We start from the raw sequence: 26,493 nt of genomic DNA, 5'->3' as shown, positions 1-26,493 counted from the left end.
TCTTGGCTGCGTGCTTTGGGTCGTTGTCCTGCTGAAAAATGAACCTTCGCCCCAGCCTGAGGTCAAGAGCGCTCTGGAGCAGGTTTTCATCCAGGATATCTCTATATATTGCTGCATTCATTTTTCCTTCTATCCTGACTAGTCTGCCAGTTCCTACTGCTGAAAAACATCCCCACAGCATGATGCTGCCACCACCATGCTTCACTGTAGGGATGGTATTGGCCTGGTGATGAGCGGTGCCTGGTTTCCTCCAAACATGGCGCCTGGCATTCACACCAAAGAGTTCAATCTTTGTCTCATCAGACCAGAGAATTTTGTTTCTCATGGTCTGAGAGTCATTCAGGTGCTTTTTGGCAAATTCCAGACGGGCTTCCATGTTCCTGGCTTTCGTCTGGCCACTCTACCATACAGGCCTGACTAGTGGATTGCTGCAGAGATGGTTGTCCTTCTGGAAGGCTCTCCTCTCTCCACAGAGGAACGCTGGAGCTCTGACAGAGTGACCATTGGGTTCTTGGTCACCTCCCTGACTAAGGCCCTTCTTCCCCGATCGCTCAGTTTAGAAGGCCGGCCAGCTCTAGGAAGAGTCCTGGTGGTTCCAAATGTCTTCCATTTACGAATAATGGAGGCCACTGTGCTCATTGGGACCTTCAAAAGAGCAGAATTTTTTCTGTATCCTTCCCCAGATTGGTGCCTCAAGAAAATCCTGTCTCGCAGGTCTACAGACAGTTCTTTTGACTTCATGCTTGGTGTTTTTGCTCTGACATGCACACTCAACTGTGGGACCTTATATAGACAGGTGTGTGCCTTTCCAAATCATGTCCAATCAACTGAATTAAGCTGTAGAAAGATCTTAAGGATGATCAGTGGAAAAAAGATGCACCTGAGCTCAATTTTGAGCCTTATGGCAAAGGCTGTGAATACTTATGTAAATGTGATTTCTTAGTTTTCTATTTTTTATAAATTCAAAAAAAGTAAAAAAAAAACTTTTTCACATTGTCATAATGGGGTATTTTGTGTAGAATTTTGAGATAAGAGATTAGATTAATACAATTTGGAATGAGGCTGTATCATAACAAAATGTGGAAAAAGTGAAGCGCTGTGAATACTTTCCGGATGCACTGTAGTAATCCTTTGCTGTATCACGGTTGACTTATTTTGGTTTTCTGCCTGTGTCTGCCTATGCGTCAATGGCATTGCGGTCTAAGTTGTACACAATTGTAAAACAGCTTGACAAATCTACATTACGTATGCGCAAATCATTTCCGAATTTAAGTTTTCGTAAAAGCCATGTCAACGAGAGGCTCTGGATCCACAAAAGCAGAAAAAGGCAAAAGGAGACGATGCTATCGCCACCAAACATGGACTTCCGACCCACTAAACTTGCTCTGGAGCCATATGTGGCTCCTTGGCGCTCCCTACTTGCTCTCTGAGGCTTTTAAAAAATATGTGGTTTCTGTAGGAACACAAATAATAATAATAATAATAATAATTTCCTTTGTATTGTCATTCTTTGTAACAATGTACACAGAACGAAATGTCGATACACCTGACCCGTTGTAGCGAGTCGATGCAGCCGCAGCCAGAGGGCGCCGCCATTATACCAATTAGGTATGTCTCGGTCGAGGCGCGAACCAGCGACCTCCCAGTCTCAAAGCGGGCACACTACCATCTAGGCTACTGAGCTGGTATTCGACACGTTTTCCAAAGAACATGGTACGTATACAGTATGTGTTTCCTTACTCATAAGGCTTTCATTTTTTATGCGGCTCCAGACACATTTTTTTGTTTTGGTTTCAATATGGCTTTTTCAATATTTTGGGTTGCCGGTCTCTGGCTAAGGAAAGTAAATGCAGTTTTCCATAGCGTCCGCATGATGGCGACAATTTGACAGTACAGAGGGTATTTGTAAAAAAATGTTAATCAAGTACAGGACTTTTATTTGTTCATGCTTGTGCCTGTAAATCGATGAACGTAAAAACGGATTTATCATCAGATACATTAAATTATGAGTTATTCCCCTTGTTCTGATTTTTTGCGTTTATTTTTTATCTTTGGGAACAATTTTCAGTATTCCTTATTCTCCAACGATTATTTCTGGCACCCTAAGTAAAAATAGTGTGATAATGATGATATCCATATCACTAGTGGTCTAGTGGTATGGTTTTGTGACCCAGGTTTGATTCCTATTGCATATAATATTTTGCAATTTTGGTCAGCGATCAATGTTCATAATGTATACATACGGTGCCGTAGTTTTAATTCCGTGCGTTTTAGAATCTGGCGTGCCTTATAGTGCAGAACATACACAGTACTTCTTCGTATCACTAGTAATAAAGTCGAAGATACTCCTGGTAGGAGACATTATCCAACAAGTTGGCCCTGGCAACAGTGCTAGTGAAGAACATTGATGCCCTAGTAAATATTAACTAGGGAATTGTATGCAACTAACCACAGAAACAAGCACTCCTAGTGTGCCCAATTGTCTTACTAGGGAGGACGAAGACATACCGGTCCAACGTTCCACTGCTGCACTTGCTGCTGCGCCATCATGGCGTTCTGCTGCGACACCATCATGGCGTTTTGCGGCTGTCCCATCATGCATTGGGGCACCCCGGCGCCATGAAAAGGCATCAAGCCGTTGTGCTGCTGCCCCGTTAAGGCAACTTGTGACATAGCCCCACCCATTCCGCCAGCCTGGGCTAACGAATGGTAGTGTCCGTAGGGATGTGTCGGGTAGCCCATTTGGTTCATGTACAAGCCTGCAGAAACGTGAAAGACTAACATGAAATTTGTCGCAGCTGTATATCTTTATTGTTGACCAAAACGGCAGAGGTAGCAGTACGAGATTGCATAGAGCGAGGGAAAATGTCTACGTTGAGGGGCATTTTTAGAGTCGCAATTGTTACTGTTTATTGGAACTTGAAGCAGGGGACAGTATTTATTTACAACTTAGACCAAAGGAGCAAACAAAAAAGTGGGCATAAAGCAACTAACAAAATGTCCAAACTAGAAACCAGAAACATAGATAAACCTGACCAAGACTGGAAACAAAAGAACCTGGCGTGGTGGTGGAAATAAATGACCATGACCCAACAGTCGGTAATTTTCAAAATGTCCTTTTGAAGGGTTCGGGATAATCTGGCACAGGTGAGTGATAATTACACACCTGTGCCCAGTTCAAGGCCTGGTTGGGGCCCTCTGGTGGTAGGATGTGTGTCAGACCCTAACAGCAATTTACAAAAGTTGAATAAATTAGTAAGTTTGTAAGTATGATAAATGTCGGGGAAAGTGTTTGCTACTAAAACCTACTATAGACTTTAAGTTTGCTAGCACTGGTGTTATCTAGTAGATATTCAATAATAATAATAACAAAATTAATGATAATTATTATCTCTTGCTATCATTTTTATTATTATAACAATAATAATAACATTAACGTAGGCGCTACAGGTCTTTCAAAACTAGGACGACCACGCTCAATTCTTGCCCAGGGCCATCACCACCTTAAACGAGCACACAAAACTGTGAAAACATATGTTGTCGCTGCAAAATTAAACTGTGAAAATATATACCTTGTGACTTATTTTGGGGTATTTTGTTGCTTTTCATTGCACTAGTGGTACAATAGACTATACTATTATTATAACTAAGACGAGTTTCTAAGCTCTGGTTAGTGGGTTGGTTGTATCCCTTAGCCGTTAGGGTTGTAGGGGAACCATTTCCTTTGGTGTGTCTTGGGCAAGTACAGCCTGGTGGCACCCGTCCCTCTTCAGGCCAACATATGTTCCCAGCCGGTCCAAGGTGTAAATATTTTTTGCCTTTTTATCTTGATAGTCTTTTCTCTTTGAAGTCTTTATTAAATGTTTACCCTGGAGTGCCATGTCTAATCTCGTTGCATACAATGTTTCACAATGGTGATACCAATGACAATAAAGACAATTCAATTCAATAGATATTTGTTAAAAATAATAATTATTGCTTCAGCCATGTAAATTCAATCCTTCTCAATCTTAACCTATGTTTGAATTAAACTACTTTGAATACGAAGTATCTGAGACACTTTTTTTCGTCTATATAACTTGCTATCATAAAACGGTCTTTTACTCGTTACCTGATATGGATGGGCGATCTATTTTAGGCACTGAAGTTTTACAAAGGGGCTATTGTGCCGATCAAAAGAAGATTTTTTTCATGTTTACTTTGATCACTAAAATAAAACACTATCACATACTTTGAGCTTTTTGAGATGTAACTAGCTACATTCCATTTTTTCTGTCTATCGGCTAGTATAAAGTGACATGAGTTTTGCTGTTCTGCCTCAACAAATGTGCTAGGAAAATTCTGAAAAGGGTCTATATTTCAATGTGATTAAAATACGACTTAAAATGAGAAAAAAATATCAGTCTAGCTTTTTCTGACTCTTTTATTTTATATATAAAAGAATAAGAATTCTTTATTTTATTGTTTTTCCAATGCAATTTTAAAATGGCTACATCAAACAAAATCATTAAATAAAGCTTTCCCTGTAGTACGTATTCCCTTAACCACTGGGGGCACCATATCCTGTGGTGCATCTCGGTCCAGTGGCGCCCATCCTTCTCCAGGGCAATAAATGTTTCGAACAGGGGACCTTTCGCATGTTAGGCGACCGTGCGAACCACTGCACTACGGAAACACGGAGTACATACATAAATTAAAAAAAAAATTGTAGTCTACTGCCACCTACTGGTCCTGGAGGAATGTGACAGTTACTTGGCTGATCACATGACGAAAGATACTAAATAATGGCATGCTTTTTTTCCAAAGATAAAATTGGACAAGGCCTTAGAGAATGGACAACAACTCTCCTAATATTTACGTTATAGTTTGTTCGTGTGTTTTATTCTCAGATTATGTAACTAAATCTGTAAGGAGGTAAAGTGACCTTTATTTGTACGTTAGTTTTGTTAAATTTAGTTGGGTTGCGACAGCAAATCGATAAAATAGATTAAAATGAGAAACGTTGGCAATGGATTTCATCATCAATTCGTTGTGTCGCGTGATTTATGCATTGAATTCCGTTGAGACATTGTATTGTAGTTGGGCTGTTGAGGGGACATGCTTGTTGTACCACTTCAATCCAGCAGATGGCTACACAAGATCATATATAGTTGTGCGACGTCTCCTTGATCCGGCGTTGAACCTCTAGTATCACTTTGGTCTCCTTGGGACTGTATTTTGATGCACTAAGTACTGATCTGACCAAGTACTGTACTCGCTCTTTTATTGCTCTTAATTAAAAAAAAATATCTTAAATATTTGCAAGTGTATAGCATACTTTTGTATGCTAGTCTGTAGTCCGTGCAGCTCTTTGAGACTTCTTGTGAATACAGGCTATACTAGTAAAGATGACTTGACTACTAAAAAGCCAAAAAGACGCCGCTTACCATGAGGGGGCGCCATGCTGCTGACGTTAACCGATGGGGTGGAGCCGTACAGGGACAGAATAGAGTCCTTGGACAGTTTCCTGAAGGCACCTTCTGCCTTTTTGGGTGCCGGGTCCAGGAAGAGGCTGAGGTTTTCAGGCACAGAGGCGGTCGCCCTGCCTTGAGGCAAGACGGTGGAGGCAGCCTGAAGACCAAAAATCCAGTTTTGTTACCCAAAACATGTTTTATTGACTCCATCAGTTTTTCATACTGTGTTTGTTGAAGAAGAAGGATCTGAAGTGTGACTGAAAAGATCCAAGGCAGGACGGACCGGATTTGGACCCATTTGACTCTCGTGAATGCCCGGAAAACCGTTAGACGCTGTGGGGCTTGGAGTGTCTAAATGATATTTTACACATTCAAATGAAGCAGTGGTAAAACAGTTTAGAGGTTTAATCCCAAGTCATTTTCAACAACTAAAAAGAGTCGTATTTAGGAGCAATAAAACCATAGAAGAAGACAGCCTAAGTAAAAGAAAACGCTGATGTTTTGGGAGAAGCAAAAGATGCTGGTTTCCAGCATTGAAAAACACAACAATATTTTTTGTTTTTGACAATTAAGCCAGTTTTTGGCTGCCAAAACAAAAATTGCCAGTTGCTAGCATAGGTGATGACAGTGATGCTAGTTTTCGAGGAATAAAATGCGACTGGTTTTGGTTTGGAAAAAGAAGATACTAGTTCCTGGCATAGAAATAAAAACTACTTTCTGGCGTGGACAAAAAATGTGCTAGTTGACGCATTAAAGACACCTTTTTCAGGTTAGAAGGAGCTAGTTCATGACGTGGAAGAAGAAAAGCTTTGTTCGGGGTGAGTAAAAATATGCTTATTTTCAGTGTAGATTAAGACTACGCTTGTTTCCAGTGGAGATAATGCGTAGTACAAGAAATTGAGCTAGTTTTTTTTGTTTTTTGTTTTTTAAGAATTGTCTTCTTTTAAGAAGAAAATGCTATTTCTTAGCATATACAAAGCTAACGTTAGTATTTGGCAATGATTATGATGCTACTTCTTTGGAGTAGAACAAGATCGCACTAGTTTTTGGTACGGTAGACGCTAAAGATAAATTCGGGAACCTTTATAGCGAAGAAGAAGATTCTGACGTAGAAAACACATATATGTCATGATTACTCATTGCACTCACCTGTGCCTGCTCGTTTGGTGCCAGCTGCTGCAAATTGCCTGATTGATTCCCCTCCTATTTATTCCCAGTACTCCAGTCACTCGTCAGCGACCCACCGCATGTGTAAGGCAAGCACTTTTACTCTGGCTCCTGTCTGTTCCCGTCTTCATCTGTTTTCCACTCGTCTGTTCCTGATTTCCCGTTTATTGACTCGTTTTGTCCATTTGACCACGCTCTGATCTCCCACTGTGGCTAACGGCCCATTTTTGACCATTTGACCACACTCCGATCTCCGGCTCCGGCAAATCCACTTCCGCATTCCGATCACGCTCCGATCCCGTGAGCTGTTTGCTACCCCTGTCCAGCGAGCACTGGAGCGCTGCCGTCTGTTTCCTCGATATCCCAATGAACTTTAGTGTGAAACGTTACGCGTTTGGGTCTACCATTACTCCTGGTTCTGACAATATAAGATGAAATGCTTTATGAAAATCAAAATAAGGTCTAGAAGAAGCTAGTATTTAGCTTGGAAGACGACGACACTAATTAACGGCAAAACTTACAGTAAAAATTAAGCCAACCAAGTTATCTTCCTATTCTAAGGGTGCCTACTTTAATTATCTTATATTTTACTTTTATTTTTTGTTTTTGTTAATGCTACATCCATTGCAGCCTGGCCATCCTGCAAGTGGTCCCTGCTCAAGGTTTCTTGGTTTCTTCATTTTCCTCATGTTGAGGTTTTTGAGTTTTTCCTTGCCCTCATGTATGTTTTAGATCAGGTAATGGTGTCATAACAGTCTGTAGTTTGCAATAGTCTTTGATCTTTGCAGCCCTTGGAGAGTCTTTGTGATTAGGGGCTATACAAATAAACATGACTTGACATTAAACCAGTACAGAAAAGGTTGCGGACTACTGTTTGAGGATACCATACCTAATACCAGCAAGTCTGTGACACATTCAGAGTCTATCTTGGGGCTGATATCTTTTTTCTGTCAAAAACAAGAAAAAGTCGATGAACACGGCGCAATTGCAAGAAACGCATCATTCCCGCAGTTATGTGTGTCGCTCTTACGATTTTCATCTTCTCAAACACGACAGGTTCCTTGGGAATGTTTTCACAGCTCTTTTCCTTCTGCAGACACAATACCGTTTTTGGGTACTTTGAATATTCCGCTACATGAGAGAGCGCAGACTCACCCTGAGCATCTGGATGTCGATGACTTTGTCCATGTACTTCTTTTTGTCGTACTTGTCCCTGATGAAGTTCTCTGCCGACTGGTCGCTCTCTGGCCGCTGGAAGCACTCGGGCAGGAACGCTTCGTACAAGCGTTTAGCTTTGGCGTTTCCCATTTCCTGAACACACTGGAGGAAGGACAATATAACTGAAGTGTTAAAATGTGTTTTTAAATATTGAGGTTTACGGCTGAAATTTCATGACGAACTTAAAAATACACCGCGCTAAGACCACCTAGAAAAATGAGGATGTTTTGAGAAAAATGTCATTTAGACAATCTATCTATCTATCCATCTATCTACCTAAAGAACGATCAATAGATTGATCTATGGATTGATCGAAAAAATGATCAATAGATAAAGCTAGAGATAAATCTACGGATGAATAGATCAATTAATCTATAGATAGATCTAATGATCTATTATTCGATCTATAAATAGATAAACAGATCTATAAGTACATATGTATATTTTTTAATCGATGTAACACATCAAATAACATTTGCCATGTCCGATTTTTCAAAATAGAAAAACAAATGTCATAGTAAATAGTAAAAATATGTAATATAATATAAATAATAATAATTCAGTAAAATAAGAAAACTAACACTTAAAAATATGATGTATTTTATCTTTTATCATCAATTAAAGCGTAGTTTTATTCTATGTCATGTTTTTCTTACTTTGTTAGAAAAAAAGGTTAAAATATAGTGAAGTAAGAAAAAAAGTATTCAAAAGAGGAATCCTTGAAGATCAATGGAACAAAAAAGGTTAAAAAATGAAAAAATCATTGTATAAAGTAGCATTTTTCTGCGCAGTGGCAGACAATGTTGGTCAATTGATTAGCATTATCTTTTTTATTTTAGTAAAAATAATCATTGAAATATTTGTATAATCTATCTATCTATGTACCCTGGTCGTATCACTCCAAAGGGGTGACCGACAGCAAGACAAACACATACATTTGTATAATAAGAAATAATATTGAGTAAAGGTATCAACCAGTAGGGAAAATACTGTGGCTTGCGAAACTATTTGGCCCCCTTGAACTTTGTGGCCTTTTGCCAGATTTCAGACTTCAAACATCAATATATAAAACTGCCATTTCTTGTGAAGCATCAACAATAAGTGGGACACAATCATGAAGTGGAACACACTTTATTGGATATTTTAAACTTTTTTAACAAATAAAAAACGAAAAAGTAGGTGTGCAAAATGATATAGCCCCATTGAGTTAATACTTTGTGGCGCATTTTGCTGCGATTACAGCTACAAGTCGCTTGAGGTATGGTTCTATCAGTTTTTCACATCGAGAAACTGATATTTTTGCCCATTCCACCTCGCATAACAGCTCAAGCTCAGCGAGTTTGAGGTTTGTGAACAGCAGTTTTCAGTTTTTTCCACAGATTCTCAATTGGATGGAGGTCTGGACTTTGACTTGGCCATTCCAACACCTTGATATATTTTTTGGTGAACCATTCCATTGTAGCTCTTGCTTTATGTTTTGGATCGTTGTCTTGTTGGAAGACAAATCTCCATCCCAGTCTCAGGTCTTTTGCGGACTCCATCAGCTTTTCTTCCAGAATGTTCCTGTATTTGGCTCCATCCATCTTCCTATCAATTTTAACCATCTTCCCTGTCCCTGCCGAAGAAAAGCAGGCATGATGCTGCCACCACCATGTTCGACTGTGGGGATGGTGTATTGAGCTGTGCTGCTTTTACGCCAAACATAACGTCTTGCATTGTTGCCAAAACGTTCGATTTTGGTCTCATCTGACCAGAGCACCTTCTTCCACATGTTTGGTATGTCTCCCAGGTGGCTTCTGGCAAACTTTAAACGACACTTTTTATGGATATCTAAGAAATGGCTTCCTTCTTGCCACTCTTCCATAAAGGCCAGATTTGTGCAGTATACGACTGATTGTTGTCCTATGAAAAGATTCTCCCACCTCAGCTGTAGACCCCTGCAGCTCATCCAGAGTGATCATGGGCCTCTTGGCTGCATCTCTGATCAGTTTTCTCCTTGTATGATCTGAAAGTTTAGGGGGACGGCCCAATCTTGGTAGATTTGCAGTGTTCTTATTCTCCTTCCATTTCCATATTATTGCTTGCACAAGGCTCCTTGATATGTTTAAAGCTTTGGAAATCTTTTTGTATCCAAAACAGGCTTCAAACTTCTCCACAACAGTATTTCGGACCTGCCTGGTGTGTTCCTTGTTCTTCATGATGCTCTCTGCTCTTTAAACATACCTCTGAGACTATCACAGTGCAGGTGCATTTATACAGAGACTTGATTACACACAGGTGGATTCCACTTAGCATCTTTAGTCATTTAGATCAACATTGAATCATTCAGAGATCCCCACTGAACTTCTTGACAGAGTTTGCTGCACTTTTGCACACCCACTTTTTCGTTTTTTATTTGTTAAAAAAGTTTAAAATATCCAATAAAGTGTGTTCCACTTCATGATTGTGTCCCACTTATTGTTGATTCTTCACAAGAAATTACAGTTTGATATCTTCATGTTTGAAGTCTGAAATGTGGCAAAAGGTCACAAAGTTCAAGGGGGCCGAATAGTTTCGCAAGCCACTGTGTGTGTATATATATATATATATATATATATATATATATATATTTTTTTTTTAATTTATATATTTATATATATATATATATATATATATATATATATATATATATATAAATAGAATAATAAGCATAGTTTCAAAATAAAACATGGATAAATATTTTAAGATTTAGGATGAATTTAAAGTACTTTCTGCAAAATCCAATTGAAAATATGAAGTATAATTACCAAGAAAAATAATAAAATGACATTTTCTTGCTCTCCTAGCGAATTGTTTTGCTTATTTCAAGTATCACTTTCTTTTATTATATGATAAAAAAAATTTTTTTTTTAAAAAGGGATAAAAAAAAATACCCAAAAAATACAAATATCATACATTGTAAAAAGTTAATTACAATTTGTAAGAATAGTATCCAAAATGTAAAAATAATCTTATATATCAGACATAAATCAATGTATATCAAATTTCCCATTGTATTAGAAACCAAAAGTAAAAGATAGTGTAAAGTAATGAAAAAAATGTTACATCAAATGCTCCAAACTTTAGAGAAGTTCTAGTCACCAATTCAAATGAAATATCCTCCAACCTGAACCTGCTCCTGCGTCCACTGGTCCAAGTTGACGGACTTGACTTTGGATATGTGGACCCCGAGATTTCGATGGATACCGGCACATCTTATGCAGATAAAGATCCCCAAATTCCACGAAGACCACCGAGGACCTGAAAGATTCAATTTGGCGTCACCATAAAGGAATATGGTGTATTATGTACATTTGACCAATAGATGTCAATCTATTATATAGTGCAAGCATAAATGAGTGCGGGGACTCGAAGAGACCAAAAAGTAACACATTTTTCTCTGTTTCACAAAGAAAGAAAAAAGGTAAGTTAGAAGTGAAATAGAATAAAATCAAGAACAAAAAGAAAGAAGGAAAAAGGGGAAAAATAAAAGACAAAGAAAAAGAGTAAAAAGGGAAAATAGACAAAAAAAGAGAGAAAGAAAAGGAAAAAGGGGGGCAGAAAGAAAGGATAAAAAAGATAAAAAGAAGAAATGCAAGAAAGAAACAAAGAGAGAAAGAAAAGCAAGAAAAAAGAAAAGAATAGAGGAAGCAAAAATGAAGGGAATAAAAATCAAACACAAGAAAAGAAGAAACAATAAAAATAAGAATGATGACAAGGAAAAAATCCAACTAAAGAAAGAAAAGGTTTTTGTTACCTCTAGGAAAAGATGGCCGACAAAGTTTTCAGCTCCCCCTAGGTGACCCTCATTTTATGTCAATTAAATACAAATTTATTGACCTACAAATATTTTTAAAAAAAATCACGTTTATACTATCTTTCATGTATTACCATTACTATTCAAATCCATATTGTTTTTTTTTCAATAAATTAAAAAAAAAATTACCACTAGGAGGCGCTAAATATTACACAAGGTCCGGTTAAGCATCCCCTGAGAATCTGCGTCGGACAACGAGAGGCTCCTAAAAAAAGCCCACAGGAGAACAACTGGAAAAACGAATCCAATTATTTTCAGTCCAATTACCGACAGTCAAGTCTGAGACCCCAATTATGAGCTAAAACTCAGCTGGGAATCTGTCTAATCTTGGAAAAATCAGTTAGCGTCATGCTACATTGTAGCATCCATTTGGACGGTTGCCAAAGGAAAATACTGGGAGAAGGGGCAATAAAGGAGGAGACCGGCAGGTTAGGAGGGCAGTGTAAAGTTTGTATAGCGTGGTCATTTGGTTCAGGTGTAAAACTGCAAAACCGTTAGAGTAAGCCACTTTTAATGCTAAACATGAAAATCTTCTTTACCCATTGTTTGTGAAAAAATGTATGTACTAATGTAGGCAGAATGATGAGGTGTAATACTGAAATCAAAGCTAAAAATTGGAGTTTACATTCTTTTACTGATCTGGTATCGGAACAGAAAGTCAGGATCCAGCCCAAACCCAACCCTGACTTAAGCACGGATGTGCAGTCAGGGGAGGCAAATCTTTAGGATTTAAGTCATTTTTTAACAATATTAATCATGTAATTGCTTATTGAACATTTTTACTTATAATAAGTATGTAACATTTCTGATGTTTTATGTTGCTACTATAACAAAAAATGTCTTGGAATCCAAAGACTTGCTTTTCAAACTCAGTCAGAGGAGGCAGGTGAGTCTGTGATTCAGCTGCCATCAAGGATGTATAAAATAGAAAACATTTTAAATGATTTTATTTATTTCGATGTTAAAGTTATTCTGCAGGAACCGAGGCAGGGGGTGCTTGAAATAGGGACGGTATTTGACAACAAAACAGGAACCAAAAACACAAACGGATGAGGGTCACAGAACTTCAAACAAAATGTCCAAACAAGAAACCAGAAACTAAACAAAAACAACAAACAAACCAGGCGTGGAGGTAGAAATGCAATGAACAAAGTAACAAACACAAGTGGGCGCAAACAACTAACAAAATGTCCAAAGGAGAAACAGTGGATAAGAAAAACGCCCAATAACGTGTGCTGTCCTAATAGTCATTATATAAGGTCAGGATGATTACAGACAGGTGTGTGGTGATTGGACACACCTGTGACCAGTTCCAAACCAGGTTGGCGCCTTTTGGTGGAGGGTGTCGTACCAGATCCTGACATCTTTCTTATTTAACATTTATAGTTTTGCATTTTATGTACCAAAATTGCTGAATCTTCACACTATTTTATGGGAAAAAAAATAATACAATGAAATGTAACAAATTACTGTGAAAAGTAGAATGAGGCACGCAAGTCTCTCGCCTCATGACAGAGGGTGATAGTGAGACCGAAGATTCTGATTTTGCACACACATAATCCACCCAAAAAAATTGTGATAGTATTAGCAAGCTAATGGCAAATCAAGTGATCCAGTACTTTTCTCTTTGAATGGACTTTTTATTATGGAGGATTATAGATTTAATTTAAAGTTCAAAGTTCTTTTTTCTTTTAAATTGCTTTCTTGCACTGCCAATCAAATTATAGGTGATATATTGTCTTTGAAAATGTGAGTGTGCCTCACCAAAAATGTACCTCACTGCACGTCATTGACCTAAAGCAAATGTTCTTCCTGAGTTTTGTTGCAGTGAGTTAAATTCAATACTAGATGGTGACAAACACCTTCAGCTAGCACTTCCTCAACTGGGCCCGAAAAAAAAGGAAGTTCACTGAATATATTTTTGAGAAAGATCTCCTTTTCTTGGGTTTGGCATGGAATATATGTTGTCTACTGTGAACAAAAAACGAGAGCTTAACTGACAAGTGTTGTCTGGCTGGAGCATTAGCTGTCATGCCGGCTAATAATAGAATTACCGTGCAAATCCTGCTTAACTGCGGCAAACTCAATAGAGGGATTATCAAATATGAGGAAAAAGTCTCTGAATGGAGGAATTAGTTTGTCCTTAGCACCCTTGATTTCCCCCCCAGCCTGTGATCTAAAGCCTCCTGCACCTTTATCTCTTTGCCACAATTTGACCTTTCTGTTCTCCCAACCGAATTATTGCAATTTTACACTCTTGTAACCAGTGCTGCCTTTGATTCAATTGGATTTTGCTCACTCATAATAGCCAATAAGAGAGATAAATGTGTTGTTAAAAATTGGGATTGGGATTGCTAACTAGGAAATTGCGTCAAAACTGTCATTACTGATTCGGGGCACCTGCGGCTGCCCCGTTGGCGCTAACAGCCACGGGACCTGATTGGCTGTTGGACTCTTTTTAAACTCCCGTCTTCCGAAAGGAACCCGTCAGACCGTCTGCAGACCTATGCTCTCAGCTAGGCAAGCTTTTGTACTCTCGGACACTATCCTGCCCTGTGTCCTGCCTGATACCCGCTGCCTACCTATTTTCTGGACCCATTTCTGCTCCTCCGTCCCGGCCATCGATTGTTTTTCTCGCTGCAAACGACTACCCTCGCTCGACACGGAAGTGCCACTTCCGCTTTCCTGCTATCTGCTACCCGTGACCGACGATCATCAGGTCGTGGATGCAAGCACTGTTCTCTTTCTTAATAAAAACTGAGTAAAACGAACGTTATTGGGTCCCGTCACCGTTCCTGGTCCAGGACAAAAACAGGATTAAATAGTTACTAGTTATTTAGATGGGCAAATGTGCCTTATAATGTTTAATGTATTGGAACAATACTAGTAGAAGGATCCATAAATAGGTCGATAGAGAGGAAAATAGAGATACGTATATACATGGAGGGGTAGATAGAGTAGGTAGAGTTAGAGACAGAAAGTTAGATAAAAAGGTAGATAGAAAGGTTGATATAGATTTATAGATATAGATGTAGATAGAGATAGATAGAAATGTAGATGTAGCGGTATATAGAGAAAGGGAGGTAGACATAGGTTGGGATAGAGAGAGGGAGAGAGTGAGAGAGAGAGAGAAAGAGAGAGGTAGACAGAGATACAAACAGAGATACAGATATGGAAAGGTAGATATAGCGAGATAAAGAGATAGAGGTAAATAGAGAGGGAGATATAACTAGAGAGGTCAATAGAGATAAAATATGTGATAGATAGAAATAGTGGAAGATAGAGACAGGCAGACAGTTGTTTTGCAGGGACTTTAAAGATATTGTTCAACCATCTATTAACATTGACAGCCTGTCAAGAAACGGACTGGGAAGCAGGAAGTCGGAACTCATATGCGTAGATGATCTGTCACTTTAATTAGGAAAGAAAAGTTGTCCAACACACAAACGGACCAAAAACAAAACAAAACAGGTTCAAAGGCAATCAAAATTACAAACTAGGCATTACTCAGATCAAACAGGCATTAACAGGTCTTCAACAAGGTAAAGCAATGATCTGGCAACGAGCAGTCCCAAAAGGAGCGTTTAAGTACTCCAAAAGCAATCAGTCTAATGCGTCTCAGCCGGTGTCGAGGGGCGGGGCCAGCTGGGCGTCATGACAACCGTGCAGGACATGACACAGCCAGAGAGAAAGCATTACAGTACAGTGGATTACACAACTGCCTATATTAGCTAGCCAGCTAGCTCGGTAGCAAAATAACAGACAAATTAGCTTTGTAGATAGTTAAATATATTTTGAGAATATCTTGAAGAATAAAGAGACAAATAGAGGGCAAAAGTGAATAATTATGATAAATAAAGGCCCAAATCAAAGCCGGCTACGTCAGCCTTCTCATCAATATTCAACAAAATATGCAAGTCTGAGCTAACATATGTGCCCGTGTGGCAAAGGTCAGCTCGTGAAGCTAATTATGGATGTGTGGTCCTGATGTTTGTAAAGGTCGCATAGCAACCGGCAGATAAGCCCCAAGGTGGGGGAGGCAGGGGGATGACTTGAACGCGCCAGGAATGAATCACACCTGCACGCTGCGCCACGCGGTCCCTTTAGCGGCCGATCCGTCAGGCGTTATGTATTGTTTACTCAAACCGAGTCCACCTCCGAGTGCTGCCGACTGAAATAGTCAAGAGAGTAGGAGGACAAGAAACGAAACGTGGGAATTTAAAGGGACATTGTGTCATTTTTAGCGCCTTTGAGTGGTTAAAAAATACTTCACTCAGTTGTCCCACTGCCTCAGGTAAACTGACTGATCTGCGCTTAGGGGAGAACAGTGCAGATCAACTGAGTATACCTCCCACCACTAATGTGATGCCTGACATGCAAGATAATAAATCAATTTATGAGTTGTATAGCAACACGATACCTCCATCGAAGAAGCCAATCTGTGAAGCCCTTTGAGACGCTTCGTGATTTAGGGCTATACAAATAAAAATGACTTGACTTGACTTAAAAAGAAAGCTAAATTGCTTTGATTAAGCAAAAATACATGAACTGTCATATACACGTGCATTTTTTAAATACTCACAGGGCAAGAAATGTGTATTTATTTTACACAACATGAGGCTCGAACATTTTACAAATTTTCCTTTAAATACATTAAGCATGCATGTTCTATATTTCAAAATTTTGAGCTCTTTAAAGAGCTTGAGAGAGGAAATGTTAGATTTTTAAAATTGATCTAAGAGTATCTTGTCACCATAACATGAGTTTTCCAGTTTTATTAAGTTTATTATTTAATCCTCACAGCATTAATACCATTACTCATTTAGTTGTTATAAATGCATTTGTGTTCATCCTCATAATTGAATGAAGTATTTACTTGCTGAATCTATCAATACTTTCCCAGCAATGGGCTTCCGATGAGTCGTTCCTTATCTGATCATACAACCTTCAAAATACAGCTGCGACCAGTTTTTTTTTTTTTTGGAAGATGTGAGTTCCCCTATTTGCCTGTTGAAGTTTCATGTTCCATTTTGCAGATCCACATACTTTTCCTATAAAAACTGTGGTCAACAATTTTGACTGTGAGAACTGTCTCCTGAAAAGACCGTCCCAGAGTACTGTGTTTTTTCTTTATTTTGAAACTTTGTAATGAATGCCCTAAACTGCATTGCTTCTCTCCGGACTGGTCCAGGAAAAGAACACGCGGCGAGACATTGGAATGTCCTTTGGCCTTCAGGCTACCCAAAAGGGAGCTGACATGACTGTCTGGCATCATGCTGCTTTATGTACCCCAAAACTGAAAAACATTGTGAAAGGTTGGGGGAAAAATTTGAAGGAAAAACGGTACAGTTTGGTCTCTTTGAGTTTCCGTAGTTTGTATTCTCCCTTGTGTTTTGTAGAGCTCGTATTCGGTTACAGCGACATCCAGGGGTCAAATATTAAACTGTGTCCCTTTAAACCAGGGGTGTCGAACTTAATTTAGCTCGGGGGCCATTAGTTAGAAAAAACATTCTCACGAGGGCCAGACTAGTATATGAAAGGCACGAAAAGAGTGCCTTAGATGGAGAGCTGGGGGTCTTATCAGAGGCTCACAATTCAGTTATGATTCAGTGATTTGATTACTAAAATAATTATATAATAATAATAATACTAATAAAAAAAATAATAATTAATTTACTTTTTTCTTCAATATTTTTTCTTTCACCAAGATTCGATATCTTGCCGTATTTATCAACTGTGCGTTCGTACAAAAAAAAGCAAAACAATAATTAAATTTGTTTCCACTACAATTTATTTAACCCGGGAAAACACATACAGACTAGAAAGTGACAAAAATAGCATAAAAACACTTATTTAAATGACTGATTTAATGTTCTTAGTCTTTTTTATTTATACTTTTATTTTTTGTTTTTATGAAAATGTTGACTTGAATATGGGAAAGTTGCTGTTAGATTGTACATCTATTATAGAAAGTAGCTAAAGCTTCTTTAAACTACTGCAAATACATCCAGGTGCTATTTTCTATTTCTATAATTCATTTAGCTTTAAACAAAGCTTCTGCATTAAAAAATAAGATATAGTCAAATTAAAACGGAATAAAACTGAATATTTGTTATTTGTCAGAACCCGAACAGACGATGGAACCAAACGTGTAACGTTTTCACACCAAACTTTATTTTACGGAAACGGGGCAGTCATGCGCGGGAACACAAACGCCAGCGATTCGGAGGTCGCTGGGCAGAAGTGAGACAGAGAAGTCAGGCGCGGGACAGACGGGATCGGTACCGGATATTGGATACACGAGGCTTTTTGACTTTTTCCAATTATGTTTACAAACTCAAGTGTAAGGTAGAAAATAACCTTGCCAAATCTGAGACGAATTATGCTTAAAACTAGTGGAAACACGAGCAAAGATACCGGACAGGACGGGACAGATGGGATCGATACTGGTTACTGGATACGCGAACAAGATACCGACCGGACAGGACGGGACAGACGGGATCGATACCGGATACTGCATACACGAGCAGGATACCTGACAGAGTCAAAATGCATGCCTTGACGGACTGACCAGGAGTGAGTGGAGTACTGAGTTTAAATAGCAGGGGAGCCAATCAGGCAACGAGCAGCAGCTGGCGCCAAACGAGCGGGCACAGGTGAGGGCAATCGTGACATAATTGCACATGAATTTCACTAAATGGCAATGGAAAACAAGGCTCATCAAAAGTATACAGAAAAATAATGTCATGTCAAACTCAATTTTTTGTTAAACAAATAGGACTTGGGGGGAGATGAAGTGTAACTTAATTGTAAGTGTTTTGGAACATTTTTATGCGCTGCCGCCATCTCCTGGCTTGTGTCATCATTGCAGCCTCAGTCAACTCGTTAATGATGCATGTGTAATTCTGTGCATTTCTTAGATGCGCTTAAACAAACTCTTTTTTTGTTGTTGTTTGGGTTGGCGTTTGGACTTGAAACAGACCTTTTCTTACTTTCACCATTTTCATGCTCCACTCACAAGTAGAAAAAGCAACAAAAAAAGCAGGGACAAGCATGACATCACTCTCAAGCACTCCCTCAACCCCCGATTCCTCCTACCTAATGTGTTCCGCCCTGAACAGCTTTGCTAAAGGTATGATAAAAAACTGATAGGAGAAAATAAAGCTCTTCTAACTCAGTTGGGAATTCTTAAAAAATACTCAATAGTAAAAAAAATACTTAACTTTCAACTTTTTAAGGACATCTCAAACGACGCACCCCACCTTTAATAACTATAAAACAGCGCCGGCTTTAATGAGCAATGTGCGCTTGGACTCGGTTCGCATTTCAGCCTGGCTTTCCGGTTTAGGAGCACACGTGCACAAGCTCATTAGCTTACATCCCACAAGGATAAACTCGACTTTCAGCACTTAATCCCACAGAGATGCATGTATTGTCAGAGCCTGCGAGCGCTACTTACTATCGCCAGCCATGTGTTTACACGGGGATTATCTTGAGCAACGTGAGAAAAAAAGAAGTTTATCTGTGAAATCAATCTGCATGGTAAACATTTACTGTATTTCTTGGACTATAAAGCGCACCTGAAAACAAATTGAGGATTCATACGTGAGCGTTATTCCACGAGGTTTCACCATATACTCATGTATTTGTGCATAATTGATCAATTGAAAAACAAAGCTGACTGAAACGCAAACAATTGTATCCAACGGTAATCGAGCTTGGGTTGCGGGAGTGAGAGCGCTGACACTTACCCAGGAGCCATGCTGAAAGGCATTCGATTTTACAGTGGTACCTCTATTTTTTAATTTACCGTACTTTCACGACTAAAGGGTGCAACATGCCAAAGGGCGCAGTCTCTGTAGCTGGTTCTATTCTGTATTTGACACATACACAAGTTGCAACCCATGATGGGGCCCGGGAAGCCTAAAAGTGTGCGTACTTAAGAATGTAACGGAAGCAAAACGGAGTTTCGTTGTTGTTTATTTAAGTATTTATTACAAAGTAAAACACACGGATAAAACAAAAATGATTACGAAAGAGCTGGTGCGAAACAGTTTGGCCCTCACAGTTATTAGTGGTAATCCATACCATCTATCTATCTATCTATCTATCTACCGAAGCCATATCCCCCTAGTGGAAGGTGGCTAAAATCAAGAACACACCCACATTCACCAGACAAAACACTGAACATTAAGCCCACAGCATGACAAGGGGTAAATTGCTGTGCCACGCAACCCTTTAATCCATAACATAACCGTCAAATTACTCGCCTCTTTCTGACCAGAACAGTTAAATCTCCATTATAACGGTTGTTATCTAAACTTTCAGAGTCACTTTCCAAATACTCGAAAGACATTCCAGCTCAAGCATTGAAAATCGATTATTTTTATTATAATCCATTGTAAATATGACACAGTTTTATGAAACGAAAGCACCAAGACGATAACAATAACTTTCAGATTGCTAGATACGCTACGGCGTTCGCATCCGTGAGAGCTTCCGCAAACAATGCATTGCGTGTGACGTTAAGTGTCCTCTTCTTCTTGTGGCCTTCAGAAGGCATAAAAATCACAGGAGATGTATGAAAGTCGTATTTAGTTGGAAATGTGAACAATCTCACAATAACAAAAATATCAGATTTCACCCTAAATTGTTGTAAGAAGGCTTGAACCTGTGACTTTCCAGTCTCAGACCAGGCGCCCGACCCTAAGACCATCAAGCTAGTTCGCCCTTTTGCATGAGACACAAGGCGCACTGGACAACAGGGCGCGGCGCACAATTTGACGAAAATCTGAGACTTTTATGTGCGCCTTGAGGTCGTGAAAATACAGTAATTTCTTCTGGGAGTAGCTTTGTAACCTTAAAACTTCGTAAATAGAAACGAATTGTCAATGTAAATATGCGAATCTGTTCCAAGCCCCACAAAATGAAACAAATACATGTTAAAATAAGATTACCGCACAATAAACATGAAACTACAGGCGCACAATGTAAAAAAACAAAGAATAAATGAAATGATAAAATAGTAATTTTCCTTTTTGTCTTGAATTTCTTGAAAGACTGATCCAATGATGTCTGCTTTTGCCATCAGAAGTGCGCGAGGCAGACGTAGTGGTAGCCCGACTTTCTCCATGTGATTCAGACACTTTGTGGAATTTTGTTAAAATGTTTTAATCCAGGCTGATTGAATGATGACTGTGTCCTCCTCCCCTCTATCTTGCCTGAACCCCCTTCTCCATGTCTTCTCTGAACTCTGAACTGTGATGGTCACACGAAGAGCATACTGGGAGAATGCATGCGAACGGGGTTGCCAGGCAGCTTTAAAGCGATAGCCAGCTTTTTACGTTCTGGAAACTCTGGGAGTGGTGCGTGGTGTGCTGTATTTTTTGACATTGTATCATGAAAAGCCTTCATAACTAGAGGCAATATTTTCCCGTTCAGGTACTTTGTAACCTGAAATTTTCTTGTCTAGAAACATTCGTAAGAAGAGGTACCGCTGTATCTCATTATCCCACTACTTTTACAGTGCTAGAAATAACTGTTTGCGAGTGGATAAAAAACAGAAAATTCACCCTAAAAGATTTAAATTAACACAGTCCAATTTATCATCAAGTACACCAAAGACTTGTTTCCCTCGTCTTTTTGCGTTTCTATCTTTCATGACGACTTTGTGTTTTCTCCATTGTCTAACATTCTTTTCTGGAGCTTAAAAAATAGTGTGATAATGAGATCAAATCGACTGCCTTTTCACATGTTATCTGTATCACTTGCCGTTTTGTGGCTAGATTTCAGCGCTCTCAATTCCCGTTTCAGGCAATGTTTGGTCAGCGACATCCTCGACTTATCAAGTATTGCACTAATATATACCGTAATTGTATACACACTAGTAGCTCATACTGTAGTTTTAATTCCATGTGCCTTATAGTACAGTACGCCTCATAAATGAACATCACATGATAAAAGACTATATTGGGGGTGCAGAAAATAGGGTTGACGGCGTTTCATGATGCGATCATATCCTTAAGCACCTCAAGGGCTATCCAGTGACCCAGTTGTCCCAGCGGATGCTATCGAAGCATATGGACCCTGCTTGATAATTTATATACATTCTGCCAATATGCTTTGGAATACAAAATAAATAACTATGAATGATTCATGATTGTGAATAAACCAAAGGATGAGAACTTTGGCTGCGTCACCTTCCCCTTGATTGTGACTCAGGGGGAGAGAAAATCTCTACCGGGATCTGACGCCATAACACACCATTGAGGAAGGGCTTGGCCTTTTGGCATCGCCGAGGGTGACATCGCCATGGCAACACAGGGCTGCTATTTGATGTAACAGTCAATATTATTTTGCTCATTTTGAGCATTATTTTGATGCTTTTGAAAATTGTTTTGCTCGTTCAAATCCCCAAATATATTTTAAACTATGCCAATTATACTGATAAGGTGCAGTTGAAAGGGACACTGTGTATTATTTAAACACTAGATGTCGCCGTATTTAGTGTACAACTGAACACAAGTGCTAAAAAAGGAACAGGATGAACACAAACGACAAAGACTCAAAGTGACCAAAACGCTTCATTTTTATTCTCATTGTTTTGCCTGACTTTTGAGTGATTTTTTCTGTTTAAGTAGCAGCAAGATGGCGGATAATTATGTCAGCTCCCTATAAGTGTGGCTCACACTTCTTAAAAAGAAAAATCCTTTTTTTGACCAACGGGTGTATGAGTAGTTTTTGCTTATTTTTTAATCCAGGTTTTTCTTTAATTAAGTCTTTTCATATCACTAGAAGTAGATAAATAATACACACTCTTTAAAAATATTGCTCTTATTTTACCCCCATTTTTTGATTTATAAAATAATTCTTATTTTAATAAAACATTTCGTTATTTTGAGGCTTTAAATAGCAACGGAATGACAGCATCTCACTGGAAAAAGGTGCTAATCTCACTTATTTCACTGAATTTGTCACTTTTTCTGTAAGGTTGTTTCTAAAAGTCTCTTTTTTGTTTGTTAAACTGACACAAACCCAGCCAGCCACCTTTACGCAGCCTGATAAAAACATTTATATTAAATCCCCCCCTTTCTCAAATAAAAACAAATCTCAATTCAGATAAAAAAAATTGATTTTATGAATCTAATGATTCCATAGAATGTGTGAATTTCACTCAAACTGATTGTTTAGGTGGGTTTTGGTTAATGGAGTCAGAAATGGGATAACCCAGGTCGAATAATTCTGAATTCCCACCTACCTCACTTAAATGCAGCATGTATTCTAATTGTACACTGTCATTTTTTAAGGCGCCAAGGCAAAATGGCCGCCCCTGAGCTGGAATTTTCTGTTTAACTCATTTAGTACAATTTTAACACAGAGAATATGACAAAATTTTAGGGTATAGGAAATTCTGAATAGCATTCATGCTCCGCTAGTGCAAAAATAATAATAATCAGTTTCTCGATTACTGGTTTTTATGCAATAATTGCTCTAGGACTTCCTCCTTGTTGTATTTTTTATGTCTTTGCACATTACGGTTACTCTGTGTCACCACTTCCTCTCATGTACAACCTGAGAGAGGAAGGTGAGAACAGTACTTTAAGGTGTAATCTTTGTCGGGGCAAACGAGATTACGGCGAAGCGAGATGAGCCGAGAGGCGCAGGTCAAACACTGTAAGAGAAAGAGAAAGAGAAATAGATAGATAGATAGATAGATAGATAGATAGATAGATAGATAGATAGATAGATAGATAGATAGATAGATAGATAGATAGATAGATAGATAGATAGATAGATGCCCTTTCAAAATAAAGTCTATAAACAGATGAGTGTGCCATTCGAAACCTTAATTTACAGAATACTCTGGGCATAAACCATAAACTAGTTACAGACAATGGCTGGAGCAATTCACAAATTCGCTGAGGTGGCCTACCATCTTTCTTATACAAAAAGGACGGTCCATGAGCAGAGTTTTTTTTTTGTAACTCAATTTTTATTGTGCTTTTTTGCTTTTTTTTCTCGACATAAAACAATTAAACAACAACAAACGGAAAAAAAAACAAAAAAAACATATAAATGTACATTTTTAATATAGCCGTAGGTCAAAAAAATTTGCACTTCATTGTCCGCCATCTCGCTGCTACGGGTACCTCGGAAAACTAAAACCTTGTTAAAGGCTGGCCAAAAGAAATTGATGCAGTTTGGTCACTTTGAGCCTCTGTAGTTTGTATTCTTCTTTCTGCATTTAGCGCACATTTTCAGTTGGATGACACAATACAGCGACATCTAGTGGAAAAAAAATCTACCTTTAAAAATAACCCAAAATGTTAGAAAGAAAAGACAAGATGTGGTTGCAAAAGTGTGCACCCCTTCTCACGGAGCTATGTTCAGTGAATTGCTTAGCACACATGAGCCATCTATGAAGTTATAGTGTCTTATTAGACTTTTTAAGTAATTTTATCATTATTTCATGCTAATTCTGACATTTGTTCGAGAATTACAAACTGCTTATAATTCCCTGCCTTGACTAAAAGCACTCTTCATTCCGGCAAACACACCTTTTGGACCTTTCATCCTAACCGTAATGCATTTTCCCACATTCTCCCAGAGCATTCGGTGGTTCACTTTAATGGCTTTCAGATGAGTGTCATGATATTAAAATCCACTCTCCAGTGCCGTTTTTTTGCAACGAAGTCTAATCATCTGGCTTTGTCAAACAAGACCAAAAGCTTTCCTGTTTGATTGCGTTTTAGGCTCGCTACAAACAAATTGTGTCTTTAGGAAAGGACTAATGAATAAATCACATTAAAGCACTCAAGAGCCCACATGCTGATCCTCATGAAATATTTGCAAAGCTGGGAATAACCACGTGACGTTAGTTTGCGGCCAGCAGGTAAATAACGGCATAGAAAATGCATGTAAGCATCTGCAATCTGCCTAGTCATGCCACCATTCATAATATTCTCGTCGAGATACCAGCGGCCGCTTTCATCTGAGGATTTATAGCTGAGGTGGAAGTGCCGCTAAGTAGCGAGAGAGACTGAGCGGAGCTTGATCTTAAGAACCGAAATAGTGCAGGTCAATGCTAAGACTCATCAGTGTTTCCCATAGAATGTTTTGAGACCCTGGCGGGTTGGAGACTCGGGGGGGGGGGTGGGGGGTGGGGGGGGGGGATGTGCTGCCCCGTGAGACAATTTTTCACATTTCAAACCCAAACGCATCAATATGGTGTTTTTTATAGAAAAATCAAGAAGCTAGATTTGGGATGAATGTGTGCTCTTGTAAACTATTGTACCATAAGTATACTAGCTATGAAAGGCAGCATAGTAAACGAAACAGGAGCTCAATGCAAAAATAAATAAATCTGATTGTCATCTAATTGGACTAAAAATAACCAGTGTTGTTGCACCAGTCACCTGTCCCAATGTTTGACTATCACACTCTTCTCCAACTTGACTATTTGTGTCCAAAACACAGATTTAACCAAACGGTTTAACATTTCTTAAATCTGGACAAACTGAAACTGCATAACCCCCCAAAAAACTGAAAAAAAAAAACACATCTTGATTCAGTCTAAATGAGCCATGTAGGCAATGGTTTTCATGATTTGCACTTAGAAAGACGGGGTGTAATATTTGACCACTAGATGTCGCTGCATTGTATAGTGCGACTGAAAAACGAGTGCTAAAAAGCGCAAATCAAGGAGACTCAGAGTGACCATTTGTGTTTTCTTTTTTTGCCTAGGCTTTTGTGAAAAGAAAAAGTGAAGAAAACAAATAATGGATAAAGAGAAATAAAGAAGCAAAAAATAATACAAGAGGGAAAAAGTACAAAGAATAAAGGAAAAAAGGGATTAAGAATAAAAAGAGAAAGAAAAAGAAGAAATAAAAGGAAAAAAGAACACAAATAAAGAAAAAAGAAATCAAAGAAGGAAAAAAAAAACAACAACAGTTTTTGTTTAGTTTTAGGGGGTATCCGTAATTGCAACATGGCAAATAATGTCAGCGCACCCTAGGTGAGCCACAACTATTTCAAAAATGCATGCTTATATGATGAATCGCTTGAATCAAAATATTGTTTTCCCTGATGAATTTCATTTTCTAAATCCTTACGAGATGCTAAATAATAGTCAAGTCATGTTTATTTGTATAGCCCTTAATCACAAGGAGTACACATTGTCCCTTTAAGCACACTACTATACCGGTGTTCAGTCAAATATAAATAAAAATAAAACAATATTGAAAAAAAAACAACCCACCTTTTGATTCGCAGTCGGCGCAGAATTTATTCTCCTCCATTGCCAGCAAAGAGTTGAGCACTGACTGGTATCTGTCCACGTCTTTCACCGATTTTCCCGACATCATTCCGCGATGTAGTTGTCCTCACCTCGGTCCGCGAGCGACCGTCCGCCCCTCCGGCTCGCAAATCTTTTTTCCTCGGTTCGATTCCCGGAAGCGATGAGTGAGCAGCGCGCCGGCGCTCCTCGATGGGATGAAGAGGAAGATAAGGAGGTTGACGATGATGATGGCGGTGCTATCAACGTGAAGCCAAAGTGCACGCGGCTAAATTCACGTGGTAGAATTGACGAGAGTTATGTTCAAATTTATATTTGACTGTTGACAAAACAATACAATAAATGGTAAATATTCACTACTAAAAATATATTTAAAGATTTAAGCGTTAGAAACGTCGCAAAGCCACTTTGAAGCAGAACCCTACGTAAACGTCGCCGCCATATTGAATGTGGAAGATTAATTTACGATACAATATTTGTATTTTCTCGTTTATTTTTTCCTTTTCAATAATTTTGCAACAAACATC

General features: G+C 38.7%; 1 protein-coding gene across 1 annotated transcript in view; it reads right to left on the bottom strand.

The window, feature by feature from the left end:
* smap2 (small ArfGAP2) overlaps positions 1-26,199 on the bottom strand; it is a 32,791-nt gene extending 6,592 nt beyond the window's left edge. The window contains exons 1-8 of the mRNA XM_088329180.1: positions 25,931-26,199; positions 10,984-11,117; positions 7,776-7,940; positions 7,651-7,710; positions 7,510-7,567; positions 5,677-5,804; positions 5,427-5,610; positions 2,509-2,759 (exon numbers count right to left, since the gene is read on the bottom strand). Of these exons, the coding sequence (XP_088185306.1) occupies positions 2,509-2,759; positions 5,427-5,610; positions 5,677-5,804; positions 7,510-7,567; positions 7,651-7,710; positions 7,776-7,940; positions 10,984-11,117; positions 25,931-26,036 (1,086 nt within the window). The 5' untranslated portion in view covers positions 26,037-26,199. The remainder of the gene's footprint in view (positions 1-2,508; positions 2,760-5,426; positions 5,611-5,676; positions 5,805-7,509; positions 7,568-7,650; positions 7,711-7,775; positions 7,941-10,983; positions 11,118-25,930) is intronic.
* Positions 26,200-26,493: the final 294 nt, after the last annotated feature.

The sequence above is a fragment of the Urocampus carinirostris genome, chromosome 2 (genome assembly GCF_059441175.1).
Source record: "Urocampus carinirostris isolate Australia breed hairy pipefish chromosome 2, RoL_Ucar_1.0, whole genome shotgun sequence".
Taxonomy (NCBI): Eukaryota; Metazoa; Chordata; class Actinopteri; order Syngnathiformes; family Syngnathidae; genus Urocampus; species Urocampus carinirostris.
This window is presented reverse-complemented; position numbering and strand designations above follow the sequence as displayed.